The 19,852-nt window shown below is 47.6% G+C and overlaps 1 protein-coding gene across 1 annotated transcript in view; it reads left to right on the forward strand.

The window, feature by feature from the left end:
* The window catches only part of CHSY1 (chondroitin sulfate synthase 1), a 79,503-nt gene extending 64,873 nt beyond the window's left edge, over positions 1-14,630 (forward strand). The window contains exon 3 of the mRNA XM_074599693.1: positions 11,083-14,630. Coding sequence (XP_074455794.1) covers positions 11,083-12,675 — 1,593 coding nt within the window. The 3' untranslated portion in view covers positions 12,676-14,630. The remainder of the gene's footprint in view (positions 1-11,082) is intronic.
* Positions 14,631-19,852: the final 5,222 nt, after the last annotated feature.

Consider the following 19,852-nt stretch of genomic DNA (forward strand, 5'->3'; position numbering starts at 1 on the left):
AGGCACAAGTTTTAGAGCCGGGTCCGCTCTCCTGAAACTGTACCTGCGGCAGAGGAACAAAGAAAACCCCACAAAGGGACTAAAAACCTCTTCATGTGTGTGTGGCTAATGTTGAAAAGAGAGTTCAGCGTGTTGTGTGAATAGCAAATCCTTCACCAAGCTTGGGAATCTTTGAGACCAGTGTTTAATTTATTTTTTTCCTTCCCATTTCTAACGGTGGCTAGCGCATTTACACTCAGCATAACTGCGTTTATCGGTATCCACCTCTCCTGCTTTAATTTAGGGCATTACAAAAGCAGCAGTTGAATATTCTTTTTGCCCAGGCTAGATGATGGATGGCGTACATCAGCAAAGCTTAAACACACCCGCTCGGAGGTGAGCCCCTTGGTTTGACAGACCGTGTGTAATGCAAGAGGCACTTGGTTACAGAGCGCTGCAGAGTAACGCGGCTTGTTACTTTTCCAAACTGTGCCAGACAGCAAACTTCCAGAAAACCTCAGACCATATACAGTTAGCCAGCAACACTATGTGAAATCTTTAACCATATTTGAACGAACGGGCTAACTTGGACACGGCGAGGAGGGAAATGCCAGTCTGCCTGACAGCTCGTTTTAATAATGAGAAAGTTGTTCCACTGACAGGAGGACAATAAAAGCTGTGGCTGCATAGAAAGATGTTGCCTTTCTTCTAGTTCAGAGCATACATGAAACTGCGGAGGAATGGGCCGGTCCCGAAACTGTGCACGTGCAGCTGTGCTTTTCCCTTCTTTTACTGTTTTTCTCTTCTTTCACTGCTTTTCTTCTCTTTCTGGGGTGTTGAATCTGCACCCAACCTGCGAACCCTGTCAAAATGAGGCTTCAGTTTGCATTAGTAAATTGCTACTTTATCCTAAAACGTGCCTTACTGTAAATATATTATCCCTTCTGCTTCAGCAAAGCAAGTAATAAAAATAGGTGGTCTTTTTAGTTAGAGCTATTAATGCACAATTTATTGGGCTTTTGAAGTACAGGGCATGAAAGTCAAATTCTTAAGAGATCGTCAGCCCTCTGAATGGGCAAATTTCCTCTGCTGATCCCCGTGTTGATCAAGGAGCTGTATCTTTTATAACCAGGCTACTGTGCATTGCACGTACCTTGTTGTTTTACGGTTTTGGCGGTGCCACGTCTACGCTGGACACAGTATGTATGTTTTCCAGCACTGAGACAAAGGACGGATTTTGCTTTTAAACTCAGCACAGAACAGTGGGCAGGCTTTAAGTCCTGCGTGGTAATGATACAAGCGTTAAGAAAAACACTTTCGCAATCGTGGCATCTCGCTGTGGAAATTCTGTCTGCTGCAGCAGTGTTACCGCAGGATGCTCTTTGCCATGGCAGCCTCCTAAAGCTGCGTTATCCCAGGGCCAGGGCTCAGCTGCAGGATCCTCATGAGCTGACTGAAACATGTGGCTTCTCCATTTAAAACAAGGGTTTGTGGCTTTATTTCCCTCCCCTCCTCTGAGTAATTATTAAACAATTCTTTTGGCAAAAAAAAAAAATGTGCACGCATTTAAAACGCACACTTCGGAACAATGCTGTGCAGCTTTAGTGAACCCTGGAAGCTGTCATCCTGCGCTGCTCCCCGTGTGAAGCAAACTGGTGATTGAGTCCAGGCCCTTGCAGACCGTCTTCAAACCAGCTCCAGAAATGGTGGCTCTGGCTGGAAAAACAGATTGAAGAGGAAGAACCGATCTGAGCTCGCAGGCTGGTGAAAGAGGAGCAGTGAGACCGTACGCCTGGTGTCACAAATGTTACGTCTGTACTGGGCACTGGTACTGCAGGAGTTAGTAAGGAGCTGTATAGCTCCTTCTTATTTTCCACCAATGGGAAAAAAAGATGTTCTTTTAAATCCAGCTTAATTCAGGAGAAGTAGCCAGAGGATTGTGGAGTGAGTTCTCGCTCTGTTGCTGGATGCCTTGGAGGGGCGTCCCGCTGTCACCGGCCCCCGGCAGGAAACCCGGCACTGCCTCATGCTGCCGGCTCCCCTTCCGGAACGGGCCAGCCCTCAGCGGCAGCCAAGAAAGGCTTTCTGCGGCGAGCAGAGGGAGGTCGTGGTCCTCACTGGGAGGCTTTCTGCTTTTGGGGACCCAGGTGCCTTGTGGTCAGCCACAGTGGCTCTTCCGAAGCTTTCTGAGCTGGGGGCTAGTGGGGACGCTTGGGATGGCCAGTGGCCTTCAAACTGTGCTGAATTACCAACAGGGCTGGCTGTCAGTTAGGGAGAACTTCTCATCTGAAACAAGTCAGCTGAATTCCCCTGGAGCTGCCCATCACCTGCAAGCTCAGAGCTGCTGCATGCCCTTTTTGCTAAAGGGCGGTGGGTATTAAATCACCTGAAATATTGGGTGTCTTCAGCATGACCCTGGAAAAAGCAGTCAGTGAGCACCATGTTGGAGCACTCAACAAAATCCAAGCCTGGAGGAGAGAGGGCTGTGCCATCCGGTTAACACAACAACGACTCAACCACCACCTTGTCCTTTGTGCTGTTCCAAACCAGGTGACACCATTGACATGCGAGCAGAGCTGAGCATTGATCCAGTGCATCCACATGGATCCAGCGAGGCCAAGCGGATGGAATGAGCCCACTCTCAGAGCTTATTTAAATGCTGGCTTGCTCTGTGTTTCAGACATCCCTGCCAGCACAAGGTGGTATGCAGCTGCCACCTCCTAGGGACAGGTCACCACCAATTTGGAAGGGGCTAAGGTTTCAAGAGCGTGTCCTGAACAACATCCCTTTTTCCAGCTGTTCGCCTGGCAGAGGTGGAGAGCAGCAGCACCCACGAGAATGGCTGTTGTGGCAGCTGGGAGGAGTGCTCGCTAGCAGAGAAATCAGAAATCTAATATTTTCCCAGTTTTCTGTCAATTTTCATTAGGCGATATTGATGCTGCTAGCAGAGGAGTGGTTTTGCCCTCGGTTGTTAGGAAAGCGTAAAGCAGATGGATTTCTAAATGCAGTTATGAAAGATGCTCTGTCACTTCCAGGCTGTTTCTGGCACTGCGGGTTCAAAGGGCTGCAGCTTTGACACTGGCAGTTCAGCAGTTGGCCTTGTCTTGGGGATTATATTCAGCGTTTCCAGCTCCCCTCTCGCCTCTTTCCAAAAGACGTGTTCCTGCCGCAAGTCTTTGTGAGGGATCAGAAACAGCAAGAACGGCCTTTTGCCGTACAAAAGGGAGCCATGTCCCTCCCCATCTAAAACAGCGCTGCTTAAGCTGGAAGTGCCAAAAGTCTTGAAAATGAATCTGTCTTTTAAAATACACCCCCACCTTTTTACACCCAGGGAAGAACTGCAGCAGTAGCTATTATGAGGCACAATCTTTGCCTAATTATATTCACAGTAATCTCCTGTGAAGGCTCAGAGAGATTTAGAGCTTTGCGCTGATGTGACTGCTTCAGTACTGTCCTTCAGCCCAGACCTGTTACCGTGCCATTGTCTCCATGTAGGGTACCGTGTACCTACTCAGGGGTGGGGGTTCCTGAAACATCTTGTATCAAACGAAAACTGTGGTGACCGTGTGGGCAAGGCTGAAAGGGCTGGATCCTGCAACCGGATCCACTGGGGCTGATCCTTCCTCCAGGGTTCTTGTAGAATCTGGTGTTGGCAGACACCTGGAGACCTGGTCTGGCGTGTGCTACAAAATCACTGGCTGAGAGGCTACACTGCTCCGGCTTTATTTCTGATGTTGGGCTGCTGTTGAGATGATGTGTGGATGCCTAGGCTGCAGCTGAAGTTTCTCCAAGCGGAGGGTTTCTTCTTGAGCCTCCTGTAAGCAGCAGCTTGTGGTAGCTTTGCCAAGTGTTTCGGGACCAAAAAGGCTCATCATCCATCATGGCTTGCAACTCCTACAAAACCACTGGATGTGGAAAGTAGCTCCCAAATAGGAATCTTTGAATTCCACGGACAAAAGTATTTCTAAATACATTACTGCCTCTTGAAAACACATGGTGGAAAATCACGCAGCGGTCCAGAAGAGGTCTTCTGTAGTCTCCGCTCAGAGGAGACTGCATCCCTCTAACTCTGTTTCCAGCATTCAAAAAAATATTTGCCAGGGTGTCAGAAGCTTTCTGCTCCTCATCTCCAAGAAAGTACCCTCCAAGGGTCATGTGCTGCTTCTCTGAAATCTTAACGCTTTGCATGAGAAAGAGCAGATACAGACTTCCAAGGCTGCGGCTCTTTCTTTCATGGGCCTGTTGAAAGTCATAATGAAAACCAAGTTTTTCTTGTACTCTGCCTGGACTGCAGAGTCTAAAAGTGTGGAGTTGACAACAAGGAAAAGAAATCCCGAGGCACAGTATATTTGGTGGAGAAGTAATTTGGCGTCATCCCTGAGTCTGGCCTTTAAATGAACAAATCAGCGGCAAGTCGCTGTATTCCTGGTTTTGTTTGGATGCGGGACAGAGGCAGTCCCTCTCTGCTGGAGAGGGAGAGCTGAATCATTTGCCCCGTGGGTCAAAGCCTTCACTTGAGCGAGGGAGAGCCATGTGCGGAGCAGCGGTTTTGCACCAGGACTCGTAATTTGGAAATTGCGCTAGGAACAAATTTTGAGCACACTTTCTCAAACAATAGCAATGATAATTAGTCATTACCACCTATGATGTTCTGCTTCTTTAATAGCTGTAGGATAGAACATTTGTTAATATTTAGTGCTGTTTTATTTGGGTTCGTTTCTGTTAAATCAGAACCTTTTGGAAGAAAACCCTGCAATTGCATCCAGCTCTCCTAAGGCTTGCACAGTTCAATCTAAATATCCTAAAATGGCACACTCTGTTTTATCTGGTTACTCCTGAGATATAAAATGCTTTCACGTTATATTCTGGTTTATGCCTTAAGAACATAAATCTGTGTCTGGACAGTAGCAGTTCCAGGCTTTATGGAGTGCACAATGGCACCTGTGTAGTTTGTGTGTCGGATGCACTCATGGGGAAAGATGTTTCACTGAATGGGTAACTATCTTCTTTTGAAAGCGTTACGCGGTTGCACTAGTCTTTCTTTTTTCTTTACACCCCAGGTGTGATTCAACTTGTCCCCCTTACCCAAAATGGGGGAGGCCTGAGGAAGGAATCCTCGCCTCATGACTAAGAGGAGACCAGGATCCTGTATCCTTGTTTAGACCAGGAGGATGAAGCTCAGTTTAATGCAGGGCCAGGAGCAGGGAAGTTCTCTTCTGCTTCGTAGCTGGAGGATCTCAGTTCCCATGTGGGTTGCTCCAACGTGTAGGTTTTGGGTAAGCTCAAGGACAGAGGTGAAGTATGTGATGCCAGTTTTGAAGACACGTTCATTTTTGCAGGTTTTCTTCTTTCTGTTGCCAAGCTGGGAATACTTTAAAGGCTTCTTAGTTTGAGAAACTGTAAATGAGTGAGTAATTCTTAAGCTCTTCTACTTGCTTAAACAAGAAAGGGTTGGGAAAAGGACAGTTATTTAATTAAACAGCTACTTGGTATTTTTAACAAACGATTGAACTCCATCAGTAACCCTCCTAATCCACAGATTCCTTGGGAATTCAATGACCTTGAGTTTGCTGTGCTTGAAACTTGCCTTAGATACTTGGCTTCCTTTTGCAAATACTTTGGAGAGGAGCGGGGTGCAGAAGGCACTGCGAGGCTCTTGAGTGAGACAGGCCCTGTTTCGCTCAGTATCACATAAGAAGAGGCAATTGTGTTGTACAAAATAAACTTCTTGCTTCAGAGCATGCCTGGAGTTACTGCACTCAGAGGTCGCAGTATGTCACAGCTGGATCTGCCACTGCTTCTCCAGCAGTCTGCTATGGAAATTTTGAGTACTGGCTGTTCGGGATGTGCAGCTGATTTTCTTGCCCCTCTTTAATTTATGAAACAAAGCAAATGCAAACCAGTGGTACGTGAAGAAATTTGTGTGAGAAGTAACTCGTCTGAGGAATCACATTTAATCGTGTTCCAGAGCTCAAGGCTTCACTTGTCAGCTGAGAGGGAAGTCCGATCTCCCAGTGCCGAGTGGTGTTTCCTGCGTCCTTTCCTGTAGTGGCAACTGGGGAGGTTACAGGGATGAAAGAGTGGCCAAGTTCACTGGAAATGAGTGTTTATCCATGACTTCCCCGTGTTTGTCTCCACCATAATAAGTCTGCGCAGGAGTGACTTCAGTCGTGTCAGTGGTTAGCTGTGGGATCGCACATAAGGCACTGGGATTTAAAATGGAAAGCTCATTATTAATCAGAACCTGAATACACAGACTTGTATCCAGGGAGGTCTCTACAGTCTCCTCCTCCACCGTAGGCAAGTCAGCAGTAAATGAAGACCCACTGCTCCTTTCTATTGGGTCTACATGCAAAATGTTTTATCAATTTAGCTACACTGGTGATTTAAAAAACCAGAAAACTGGTGATCTGTTTTGGTCAGTCACTCCAAAGTGGCAAAGCTATTGTTAGTGCAGCTTGGGATGTAGGTGCAAAACATCTTTCATTTCACTTCAACCCGCCAACAGGAGCTGCCCCCTTGCGCCGCTGCGGCTGCATTTCTGGAAGGAGGAGATGCGGGTGAGCATCTTGCGTAATTTTGGCAGCAGAGCTGCAGAGCCAGGGTAAGGGCTGCCCGGGCACCCGCGATACTCAGGTAGGAGAACAGCTCTGCACCAGCTGCAGAGAGGGACCTGCATGCCCATCTCCTCCCAGCTGAGGTGCTCACGGCCTAGGTGACATTAGCCATCTTTCGAGCTATTAATTAGTTTGGCTTTGTATTTAAAGCACATCTTGGGCATTTCGAAGCCTGCCATACAACATGTCTTGTCCACGATTGCTTTTCGTGAGACTTGTGGGGCTGCGTTTTCTGGGCTGTGGCAGTACAATCTGGAGCTGTGAGAGAAAGCCCTCGGGGGCTAATCCGTGGCTGCGGGCCAGTTTCTGCATAAACTGGTCTTATTTTTAAAGTCCATTTTCTCCAGTTCACTTTTTTTGGCCTGCAAAAGACTTCTTCATTTAAAACGAAGAACATAACACTCTCTCCTTTCAGTTGGTCTTTTGGACACGAGCCAGTAGTGCCCACAACAGCTGTACCACAGTTTAAACATTCAGTCTCTAATGGTTTGGGGAACATTAGGGTTTTTAAGGCTTCAACAGGTCTAGAGTAAATAGTGGTCAATAAAGAGTAGCTCTTCTTTGTATCCCTACGCTCTCAGTGCTCTGCACTAGAATAAAGCATGCTTAGAATATAATCATTGCAAAATTAATATCCATGAAAGGTTCTTTTTTTGAGAAGAACCATAGAGAAATATGTTTCACTAAAAGACGAGTTTGCGAGAGTTCAACTCGCAGGAGTCTGGTAACAGGCATGGGAAGTTTGCACATTCTGTTACGGGATGTGCACGTTCACAGCTTGTGTCGCTCCCCACGTGTGTGTTTAATGGCTGCTACGTGGGAGGAACAAATAAATTACAGGTATTACTTCCTCTGTTGTCTTCTCTCACCCACCTGTTAACGATTTACACAAGAGGTAATTGTGATTTTTTGTCTTCCTCACGGCTTTCCAGTATTGTGTGCAGTCGAAAGCCCATGTGTGCTAGTAGGTAATATTTAGCAAAGTGTTTTGGACCCAAATGAGATAGAAACTATGTTAGGAGTGATGGGTGATCGTCAGGCATTGCCCTTGTCAGTGATTGAACCCAGTGCCCAGGACTAGCGCTGCCTTAATGTTTTAAGCCAATTAATGTTGGTGGAGCTGTGAAACTGTATGGAGGGAACTGCTCACTTCTTTCAAGTTTTGTGGGTGTGGGTGAGAGAGCACAATCCATGTGGGGGTCTTTATTGTGAAGGAAAGTCCATGGGCATCGCAGCGCTTCCGCAGCGTTGGATCAGTGTCCACAGGCGCCGTGGCCCAGGAAGGGTTAAATTGCTCTGTTGGCTGCTGGCCACTTGGCCTTCATTTACAGCACTTCATGCTACTGTGCAAAAGCAGTTTGTAAGTCATTATACTCTCTGTAGGGGATTGATTAACCCCTTCCGATACCCTTCCGTGTGTTTCCTACGAGTGTGGGGGGTGCCGTGGTTCCTAGATGGGGTTCGGGGCTGCAGGATGCTGGCCCGTCCCGTGCCTGTTGCCGCTTGCTGAATAAGGAGACCAAGAGGGACGCTGGAGAAGGAGAGGGGGAGACTTCATAGGAAAAACAATGCAAGCGCCAGCCTTGCAAGGCATTCTTTTGAAAAATAGGATTATATAAAAGCCTGGCTACTGTGGTGCTTCTCATTAGTTGCACTGCAGGGTTGGCCAGGGCACAGGGTTTGTTACAGTTGTCACCTTTTTGGCTGGAGCAAGGTGGCCGTTAATAGATGTTTCAGTTGTAAATTGCTTTGAATTGAAGCACCGGTAAAGTCTTGCTGAGATACGTTTTATTTTCAGTTTTCAAAGTTGGCTGGTTTTTGGAAGAGGCCAGTAGTATTAAAAGTTCAGCAGTTAAGCAGCCTAGCTAAGAGGTTACTCCTGCATGGCAAGCCAGAGCTTTAAAATACTCTTGTTAGTTTTATTTAAGGCCATTCGCCAGGGGTTCGTATCTTTACTTCCATTGGGAAGTTTCATAACATTTTCCTACCCATCGGTATCCTATTAAAACTTTGTTGTGTAATCTGAAAGCCTTTCTGCTTCTCATGGCTTCCTCTCATAGCTAACTCAGAATGCCCTAGATGGCAGTTTTGGAATAAATGCATTCAGGCTGCAGGGTCTTGGTTTTATTTTCTTATAAATTGAAAACAAGATTTGAAATTAAGTCCTATTGTCAATTTTCCTTTAAATAATACTTGCCTAATGACATGATTTAAGAATTTTTATCTAGTGTCACAATACTCTTGGGAAAGCCGGTGCCTATAGTTCTATTGTAGTTAAAATGTCAGTGAAATCTCCAGCCTGTTACCATATACGTTTAATACTTCTAGTTCTCTCTATGTATGTTGTGTTAGAGAGGATAGATCAGAGGAGTCAGTAAAAATATACGTGTGGGTCCTGCGGCGTTGGACTGGTCTTGTTCTGGCTGTGTGAGCTCGCCGTTGTAATAAATCGTGCTTACAGGACTGACCGTAAGTGGGTGTGATTTGAGGCCTCCTGGAGCCCTTAACAGAAGCAGCAAGGTTCGAGGTGGACAAAAAATAAAGTGTTATTAATAGAGGAAACAATATAGGGATACAAATGAAAAACAGTCTTTGGGCGAGGGGAAAAACATACTCTGAGGAAAGCATGAGGTTCATTCAGTTTGGATAACTCTGCTGAATGCAGGTTAGACCAGCTAACCTCTGCCCGTAGCACTCTTTTAAATCATGCATGACCTCTAAAGGCATATACATCTTGACAGGCAGCTCATCTGTGACCTCCCAAGAGGCCGTGGCCACGATGTCCTCCTTTGGCTGCGTTGCTGTATGGGATCTGTCTCATAAGAGGCAGCCTCTGGCCTGAACTGCTCACAGACAGCTGAGAGCAGCAGGAGTCCCTTGGGGGAGGGTGGGCAAGGAGGTGAACCTGAGCAGGAGTGGGGAAGGGGTGGGGGATTGGTGATGACCCATGAAAAGAATGGCCTTTCTTTTGCAGTCCGTCTGAAATTCCTCCCTCCCTCTTTTAAAATAAATCACATTTCTTCAGATGAAAATCCACGTGAGCTGTCTCAAGTATACGTAGCTTGCTCCTGTGTTGTCCGCAGTGATACGCTGAATTTCGGGTTTCAGTATGCGCACATCTGGTTTGTTAAGATAGTGTTAAGTAGTTAAATCCAGGTGTAAGTTTATCGCTTAGATTGTCTGTCCACAATAATGGGAAAAATGCAACTGAAGGCCTAATAAAACAGGACTTCTGCTGGGGCTGAACAGCTGGTAGAAGCATCACTCGTGCTGTCTGTTCTGTGCCTGTGATTTTCCTTTTTAGTGCTCCCTTTAATTGCCATGATATTTGAGTCATTCTCTCTTCTCTTTGTCTTTTGGATTTTACCTCTTTGCTAACTTTTATAGCCTTTTTACATGTGCTCTATTGACTGTATTACCCATAGCAAATTCTGCTGCCAGTAACAGAGGCTGGATCTTACATCGAATGAAGCTCTTGTGTCAGCTCCTCTGGCAGGTTAATGACATTTGTGTTATGACACAGAATCAGCCTGTGATCTTTTTAAATGTCCATCGTCTAGGCTGGTATATAACTTCAGCCTTGAGAGGTTTTTTCCTCTTGGTTGTTTTTTTTTTCAGCTTATTTTCCACATCATCATCCTGGTTTCCACATGCCTTTCATTATATCAGCTACTGCCTGACCTACTGAAAACTCTAAAGCTGGTTTGCCGGCTTTTCTTAAGTTCTGGCTTTCCGTAGAGCTTCGGAATCTAATCTTAGCTCACTGTCTTCTTGTTTTGAAAGAGCAATTTCCACTTTAAGGATGTTTTCGTTCTAGCATACATGTGCATCCTGTATTACCTGCCTTCGGGAACTGCTGCTAGGAATCTCAGGTGCCTTTTACTTACTGTTGACATTTTAAAGTCACGGGGGAACTGTAGCTTTGCATCACAGCGCTTGAGATAACGCCTGTGGCATCTTGACTAAAACATTCGGCAAGCTGGATTTTTAATGCCTGAACAGCATTTGGGTGTAACGGAAAAGGTGTCGTCATACTTCCTTACTATGTATATGGCATCCTTTTTCATTCTTCTTCATTATTATTAATTCTTAAAGCCCATGGGAGGCAGAAGAATAGGAAGAGTTTTGTAGTGAGTGCTTCATGGTATTTTTTGTCCTGGTGATGCTGTATTGTTGTGAAAAAATGAGTTTACAATCTGCTTACAGCTCAGTTGTTTGGCTGACGGTGGTATCTCTAGAATGGGCTGTAGTAATCCCAAATCCATGGTAGATGTTTCTTTTACCAGTTTACAATGAATAATCCTCTTAATTTCCTTGAATAGCAGCTGGTATTGCTACAACCTGTGCCTAAAACCAAGAACAGCTTATTCAGAAAGCCTTCTGGCCCTGCGAGCAGGGAGGAATTTGCTCCCAGCGGGGGCTGCGGGGGCTAACTTTCACAAGCATGGCACTGCCGAGACGCTAACTTCTCCTTTCTCTCTTCTAGATGCAGCAGCTGTTTTATGAAAATTATGAACAAAACAAAAAAGGCTACATCCGAGACCTGAGGAACAGCAAAATACACAGAGCTATAACGCTGCACCCCAATAAGAACCCCCCCTACCAGTACAGACTTCACAGCTACATGTTGAGCCGCAAGATAGCAGAGCTGCGCCACCGGACTGTACAGCTGCACCGGGAGATTGTCCTGATGAGCAAATACAGCAATACAGAAATCCACAAAGACGACCTGCAGCTGGGGATGCCACCCTCCTTCATGCGATTCCAGCCCCGCCACCGGGAAGAAATCTTGGAGTGGGAGTTTCTTACGGGAAAGTATTTGTATTCGGGTGCCGATGGGCAGCCCCCTCGGAGAGGAATGGACTCGTCTCAGCGTGAAGCGTTGGATGACATTGTTATGCAGGTCATGGAAATGATCAACGCCAACGCTAAGACCCGGGGGAGGATCATAGATTTCAAGGAAATACAGTATGGCTATCGCAGAGTAAACCCGATGTACGGAGCAGAGTACGTTCTTGACTTGTTGCTTCTGTACAAAAAGCATAAGGGGAAGAAGATGACGGTCCCCGTCAGGAGGCACGCGTACTTGCAGCAGACCTTCAGCAAGATCCAGTTTATGGAGCACGAAGAGATGGACTCCAAAGAGCTGGCCAGCAAAATCAACCAGGATTCTGGATCCTTGTCTTTCCTCTCCAACTCGCTGAAGATGTTTGTTCCCTTCCAGCTCAGCCGATCAAAAGTAGAGAGGAAGGAACTCAAAGACAAGAAGATCAACATCCTGATTCCTCTCTCCGGACGTTTTGACATGTTCGCAAGGTTCATGGGGAATTTTGAAAAGACGTGCCTCATTCCAAACCAGAACGTCAAGCTGGTTGTCCTGCTTTTCAATTCCAACTCCAACCCCGACAAAGCGAAGCAGATCGAGCTGATGAGAGATTACCGCTCCAAATACCCCAAGGCTGACATGCAGGTTTTACCGGTGTCGGGGGAGTTCTCGAGGGCGCTGGCTCTGGAAGTCGGATCTTCTCAGTTCCAGAACGAGTCTTTACTTTTCTTCTGTGATGTTGACTTAGTGTTTACCACGGAATTCCTCCAGCGCTGTAGAGCCAATACAGTTTTGGGTCAACAAGTATACTTTCCCATCATTTTTAGCCAGTATGATCCAAAGATTGTTTATAGTGGAAAAGTTCCTAGTGACAATCATTTTGCCTTCACCCAGAAAACAGGTTTCTGGAGGAACTATGGCTTTGGTATTACCTGTATTTACAAAGGTGATCTTCTTCGAGCGGGTGGCTTTGACGTCTCCATCCAAGGTTGGGGCCTTGAAGACGTAGACCTATTTAACAAAGTCATTCAAACTGGCTTAAAAACTTTCCGAAGCCAAGAAATTGGAGTAGTCCATGTGCATCACCCGGTTTTTTGTGACCCTAATCTTGATCCAAAACAATATAAGATGTGCTTGGGGTCCAAAGCTTCAACTTATGGGTCCACACAACAGCTGGCTGAAATATGGTTTGAAAAAAATGACCCAAATTTTGGGAAAAGCAGCAATACTAATGGCTCAGTGAGGACAGCCTAATGTCCAGCTATGCTGGAAAAGACTTTTTTTTTAATTATCTAATTTATTTTTGGGAAAATGTTTTTTGATAATTCACTTTTAAAAGACCACACAGGATATATTTTAGAAATCATCGTTGTTTTCTTACAAAGCGCTCATTTTGAGAAGAACAAGGCCGTTGGTTTTTTGTTGTTGTTGTGGTTTTGGTTTTGAACAAAACTGTGATCAATATTTGCCTTCAAACAAAAAAAAATTGTTTAAAGAGTTATCTGACCGATCAGCGGAAATCTGACTTGAATTAGAATTTCCTTATGAACAAAAGATTGTTTCCTACCTTTTCCATTGCTGTCTTCGTTGCTGGGATTGTGTAAATTGGGACCTGATGCAAGCCAAGTGACAAACGCTGTGTCTCACTGTTTTGTTGTGACTGCTACCGTGCAAAGATTCTGCTTCTTTTGTTAAGGGTAGCCATTCTTTTTTTTTTAAATTGTGTTAAAACAAAAGAAATCGAAGCGATGACGATAAGGCTATTAATCGCAGGACGGTGGTGGTTGGTTTTTTTTTTCCAAACGGCTGATTATTTCAGTTTAAAAATACACTTTCACTTATTATGGCCAGGCGACTTCAAGGGAGGGAAGAAAGTAAGCACAACCTGCTGTCCCGTTATCCAATTAGTCCTTGTACAAATTTTTGTCTTTTCTATTTGGTCCGTATATATACATATAGATATATATATATATGGACGTAATGTTTTAAGAATCCGTGGTGGGTTCTGTGTATTATCCTCAGCCGCTGGCCTGTCTAGAGCTGAGACGATGCGATCAAGAAACGCTGAAGCGTAACGAGGGAGGGGAAGAGGATGGGAAACGCGAATCTCTTGCAGCAAAGCGACAGTACGCAACGAACAATTAGACATCCCTAACGAGAGCTTTTGAAAAATCTTCTGTACCGAGTGTCCTGCACCTGATGGCGTTGATTTTGTTCAGTCGGTTACGTGATGTTAACGGGAACAATTATTACATTTGATTACTAGTTTTGTTTTGGGATTTTTTCTGTATCTGATAGACCGTTAATTTATTTAATATCCATTGTTTTAGGTTCTTGACCTTTCCTTGAATATCTGTTAGTCATTTTAATATTTTATATATATATATATGTGTGTGTAAATATATATATATATATTAGGAATGTATTGCATCTTCTCACTGGTAAGGTAGTGTACATCATACTTGCAGTAAATGAGCTCCAAAGATTACTTTCTAAAATATTTTTCCATGAATCTTTTTTCCCCAAATTTCTTTAACATTTTTGGAAGGACTTCAGCAAGCTTAGGAATTCTTTCGGTATTGTAAGAGGAACTGGGGATGGGGAGGCCGAGTACGAGGAAAGTGTGATCCCTATGAATTGACACCTAGCAAGGTAAGAGAAAAATAATACAAAATAAAAGTGCCTTAAAGCCAGAAAGGGAACCCTTTACCCTGAGACTTAGACAGTGAGTGGACATTGTCGTTGAAGCAGATGATCTGTTGGGACCTACCTACCTGTAAATATCTTGCTCCGCAGAAACAAAAAATAAAAAACCAGCGAACAATATATTTTTCTATCGTATCCTCCAGCACCATTTCGTCTCATTGCTCTCAGCTCCACTTTGCCTGCTCTTTGGGAAGCGGAGACTAGCGAAGGAACGGAGAGAAAACCAATGCGTAGGTCATTGCCGCGCTTGAAGGGATCTTATGGAGTAATTGCTATTCCGGTAGAAAAAAATAACCATTGTTTACACGTGTATGGAATATGAACTGCAACTAGTGTAGAGTTGATGTCTTATAATGTTCATCGTTTTTTGGTGACAGTCCCAAGGATGTAGGTACTTGGATGGATTCAGTGCATGGAAAAAAAAAAATCTTCTTTTTTTTTTTTTTTTTTTTTTAAAGACTTGCTTCTAAGATGCAATAAAGTTTTTTTTATTTGCAATCGGAGCTCCTCATGTCGTCTGCCTCAGTCCGTATCTGCTCATACAGCCCCAGCGCAGCCACAAAGCTTTTGACAAGTAAAAAGGTGAAAGAATCTCCCTCTTAAAACGGGTTTTGACCCGGAATAGATGGAATGCCACGTACCTTGGCCCTGGGGAAAGGGAGAACGTCCCTTCGTCAGACTGGCGTGTGCCCCCGTTGCTGCCCGCGCCGATGAGCTGCGCGTTCCCTGGGGCAGTTTTCTAACAGCTTTTTGACTTTTTCCTCATGAAAAGATTAAAAGCGGTTTTGCTGTCTGAAAACGTCCATAACTATACATTTAAAATGCATACGATGACAAGGCTGAGTAATTGAGTAATGTTTTGTGTATTCAAAAGGCAGTAAAAATAATTATTATGTGTGTCGAGCACTTATTTTTAATAGCTCTGCCAGTTTTATCACAGTTATTCAATATTGGCCTTTTAATGTAAGAATTAAGTCCCAGAGCAAGAATCTTTGGGATTACAGAAGTGTTTCTTCACGCTAGGGAAAGAAAAAAAGGCAAATAGTATTTGTGGCTGCAGAAAAGAGCTTGAAGAATATGAACCCTGAAGAACTGTACCAAAAGGAGGGGGGGGGGAAATCCCTGTACTTATGCTGCGTTTATGAACATTTATGATTATATAGGACTGTTTTTAGCCCATGACAGCCAGTAAAAGCAGAATGCGTGTAAATGGAAAAAGCCGTTTAATGAAAAGCACCCACCTGGTGTTGGGTTGGGTTTTTTCGCTCAGTTGCTGCGGTTCTGATTCGGTACCGAATCTGCCCAAGCATTGAACGCGCCTTTTACACCGAGCCCGGAGTCAGCTCTCCAGGCCCCACGTCTTAATTGAACACATATTTTATGGCCTTGCAGCTTAAAAGTAATCCATTTTAAAGTTAAATTCTGAATTATAACCGTCTATGATAAAAAGTCTAACCTTATAAACCCCATTTTATATGAAAATAAGCCGTGTTTGCTGCTGCAAGGTGTAAGCTTGACCAGGTGGAAGCCATCGGCCGGCAAGTGCTAGCCCAGCCTGACAGAAACCCCTTCTGGGGCTGGAACGTTCCGTTTGCAGTTTGCTCCGGTGGTTTGGTTCGGAGGGAAGTTCCCTCCGTGCTGAGAAGCCAGTGGAGTGTTGGAAACCCTGGAGTGTTTGCCTCCGGTCCATTAAGAAAAACAAGGTATGAGAAAATGAGATGGCGTCATCCTCAGATTGAAGAACGTGGTGACCGAGAGTCGTTTGCTGCGGTTCGCTATACGTTGAGATGCTGCTCTTCTTCGTTAGAGCAATATCAAGTGCGAGACGCTGCTTTCCCTTGTTCTTCCAGTGTATGTGAGCGGTGGCAGAGGCGGTGCTGGCCGCGGGCACGCTCACTGCAATAAAACTCCCGCCCAAGCTGAGCTTTGCAGCCCTTCAGCACTTGGGTTTCAACCCTGCCACCTCTTCTGGACGCCCATGGGTGCGAGCTCTGGCCCACGCAGAGGGTGAGCTCACGAGTCGAAGCTCAGAAACACTTCGCCATTCCCGTCCTCCTGGGGCTCACGGTGAGAGACGGGGTCACACGGATGTTTCTCACCCACGTTGGCTCTGCTCGCCCCGGCCCGTGGCTCGTGGTTGGCAGGTTGGTGGCTCTGGAGGGCTTGTGGGGCCCGTTGTGTGTGCTGAGCAGACACAGGAGTGGCCGCGTCCCACCAGTGACCGGTGAGGGACTGTGTTTTGAAGCACAGATGGGATGACCCATCACCATCCTCACCCTTCAGGTACCTTTGCTCCCCAGCCCCATGTTGCTTGGGAGGGGCTTGATGTCCCCACCCTGCCGGTCCTCAGGGTCTGATCTCTGGCAGTGACCGTCCCCAGGGGTTGTCCTCTGGCAGCTGCGCAGCTCTGGGGTGGGCTGTCACCTCCAGAAAATGGAGCTGATGGAAGAGGGGGGGCTGAGGTGAAGGTCGGAGGGGGGACCTGCAAAGGAGCCTAAACCCAGCCTTGGTCCTTCTTTCTGGCAGGTGCGTTTGTGGGGTGGAGAGAAGAACCGCGTTGTCCCGTGGGCTGTCAGAGGGACCGGCCAAAATTCACCGTGAGCCTTGAGCTGGGGCGTCTTGAGCTTGCGCTTGGCTCTTTGTTCATGAACGTTCATCAGTCGCCGGAGTTAAATTGTGAGTGAAGCGTCAGGGAGAGGCAACGGGGGGGATGGAGCTCGGGATTTATCACCACTGGCTTCTAGGAGCACTTCCCTCCCAGCAGCTCCTTTCTTTGCTCAAGGCTCAATGACGGTGAAAAGAGGCGAAGGACACGGGGAAAGCGCGGGTCAGGGACAGGCAGCGCGATGCTTCCGGTGACCGTCGCGCTTGGTGCGACTATTTACGGGTTAAATATTTCTATGGAGCTTTGCGGAGTCACAGGCCGTGGAAGGATTTCAAGCGTTGGCCCTTGGGGCACCGCAGGGATTTATTGCCCTGAAAGAAAGATGAGTGAGCGGCTCCAGGCAGCTCCCCTGGCCCTGGCTCCGCGGCGCCTTTCGGCAAACCCAGCAAGTCCCGCTGACCCCAAAGCTGCTCAGCCGGAGTTTTTGCTGAAGCTCTGACTTTACATTGCAAATTATTAGCCTGAGCCGTTTCGCATGAATACTTGCTAAAAATACTCCGCTCGCACAGCCAGCCTCGCTCAAGAGATTTTTTTTATTTTTTTATTTTTTTTTTCTTTCCAGAAAAATCTTTCATGGGCGTTAAAACCGGAGAGCAGGTTAGCGCCTTGATGGGGGGAGATGCTTCCAGTCCCACCAGGTTCCTCCTGCTCTGCTCTGCTCCGGGACGCGGTGTTTTCTGGGCTGGTGGGACGCTGCCCCTGCTGGGACCTGTTTCAATCAAATGTGTTTGTACCCAGGGCTGCAGCCTCTCGACAGGCGTTACTGCGCTGACTGGAGCAAATTCGGGGGGTTTGGTCCAAATCGGAGCTCCGAGGCCGTCTCCTCCGTGGGGCACGGGCAGCCTTGGAGACATCCTGGCCTCCCCCGCCAAGGCACGTTGAGCTGCAGCCGCATCCCATGAGGTTTCCTTCCCTGAGCCTTTTACGGGATTTCACCTGGCGGCTGCTGCCAGAAGCGCTTTTATTCCTCACGTCCAAACTGCTGCCGACGCTTTCCCAGGTGCAAGAAACCCGGCCACGTCCTTTCCAAGCTCCAAAACCCATCTCCCGTCTCTCCTCCAGCCCAGGAATCTCTACCACCTTTTAAATCACATTTATGAGTGGGGTGAAAAAAATTGAATTAACATAAAAAAACCCAAAAAAACCCAAAAACCCACCCTTAAACCGAATACTGGGCTGGCTGTATTTACTTTCACACTTTAATTCAATAAAAACCTCAACTTTAATTGACCTGAATGGGCTCCAGCGTTTCCAGCGCACCGGGCTCCAGCGTCTTGGAAATGAGGGGTCCCCTCCGCGGGGCTGGGGGCGACGGGAGGACTTTGCCCGGGTCCTGCTACGCCTCTCCCCGGCTGCTTCTTTAGAAAAGGAAGAAAAAAAAAAAAAATATAGCAACACCTGTGCTCTTTATTGACTTTTCGATACGAGGGCTCACACAAAGGGCAGTTTAAAGTAATTCTGCGATAAAACAAACTTCCAAAGCAAACGAGCTGTGACGGGGCAGATGAAGGCTGTTTGCTCTGCCGGCGTTGGCTCCGCGGGCAGCGGTTTGGACCCGGGGAACCCAAGTTGTCACAGCCGTGCGGGGCAGGCGCGTGCCCTGGCCGGCTCTCCGCTGCCAAAAACACCCTCCTGTGATTCCCCTGCTGCTGAGCACCTGCCTCGGGCACGCTCAGCCCCCAGCACCATCCCTGAACCCGTCTCCATCCCTGAACCCATCTCCACCCCATCATCACCACCACCACCTCTGCCTCAGCCCTATCACCAGCCCCATCCTTGCCCCACGTCCATCTCCATCCCATCCCCAACCCCCACCTCCATCCCCATCCCCATCCCCATCTCCATCTCCATTCCCAGCCCCATCTCCGTCCCATCCCCATCTCCACCCCATTCCCATCCCTGACCCCGTCGCAGTCTCCAGCCCCAGCCCCATCTCCATCCCCAGCCCCATCCCTGTCCCAGCCCCATCCAGGGCAGCCCCTGCAGCAGTGGCAGGAGCAAACCTGGACGTGGGTGACATCTTCAGCCAGTCCCCATCAGACTCATCTCTGCAAACGGCAGGGGGGTTCCTTCTATTCGCCGCGCTGCTCCTCAGAGCCCAAATCTGCAAAAAAAACCCCCCCTCATCTCTCCGAAAACCCACCCGTCCCTCCACCCCTCCCCCCGGCACTGGGGCTTCCCCGAGGGGCAGCCGAGGGGTCACCAAGCGAGATGCCCACCTGCGGCTTGTTTCGGTCCCTGCCGTGGGGACAGCAAAGTCCTGGTAAGGGGACGGCAGTGTCCCGACATACCCCGTCAGAGCAAACGGATTTTGATGTGGCTGCCGGGGCTCCCTCCCTCCCTGCTCCCTCCCGGCCAGCAGCAAGAGGCTGCCAAGCTGGGGGGGGCTGCTGGGCCCCCAGATCCCTCCTGCAGCACGGAGGGGTTTTGCCCTAAATTAAATAAACAAATAAAAAAAACATTAAAGAAAAGGGGCAAAGCTCCAGGGCACCGCGAGGCTCCTTCCCCCGCTGCCGCCGGCTCTCGTGCCACCTCCCCACGCAGCAACGGTAACGAGTGGCCAAATGCAAACAGGGGGGTGAAGCCTCAGCCTTGGCGGGAAGGACTTTTTTTTGAAATAAAATTGAATATTTTTTTTTTACTTGCTTTTTTGCCAAGGGGCGCTGAGCCGAGCCGGGAGCCGCCGCGGGAGCGGCCGCAGCCCTTGGTGCCGCGGGACCTTCGGGTTGGGGGTTCCCTTTGGGATCGTTTCGGGGGCGGGGATGGACTCGTGCCACCCCAGACGTGGAGGTGGCAGCGACGCTCGAGCACCTCAGGGCCCGGCCACAGCGCTCCCGGGGGGGGGGGATCCTCTGATCCTGGGTTCAGCCGAAGCTCTCAGGGTGCATTTTGGGCAAAGCTGAGCTGGTTTTCGCACCGTTAATGTTTTCCCCCCAGCCCACGGGCCGCGGCGTTGTGCGGGGCCGGCTGATGGCTGCGGTGTTTGCACAAGGAGAGCAGGCAGCCTTATTTTTGTGGGAAAAATTCAGCACAATTTAAAAAGTCCCGGTCTCGCGTGGG

Source organism: Larus michahellis, chromosome 9, assembly GCF_964199755.1.
Source record: "Larus michahellis chromosome 9, bLarMic1.1, whole genome shotgun sequence".
NCBI classification, from domain to species: domain Eukaryota; kingdom Metazoa; phylum Chordata; class Aves; order Charadriiformes; family Laridae; genus Larus; species Larus michahellis.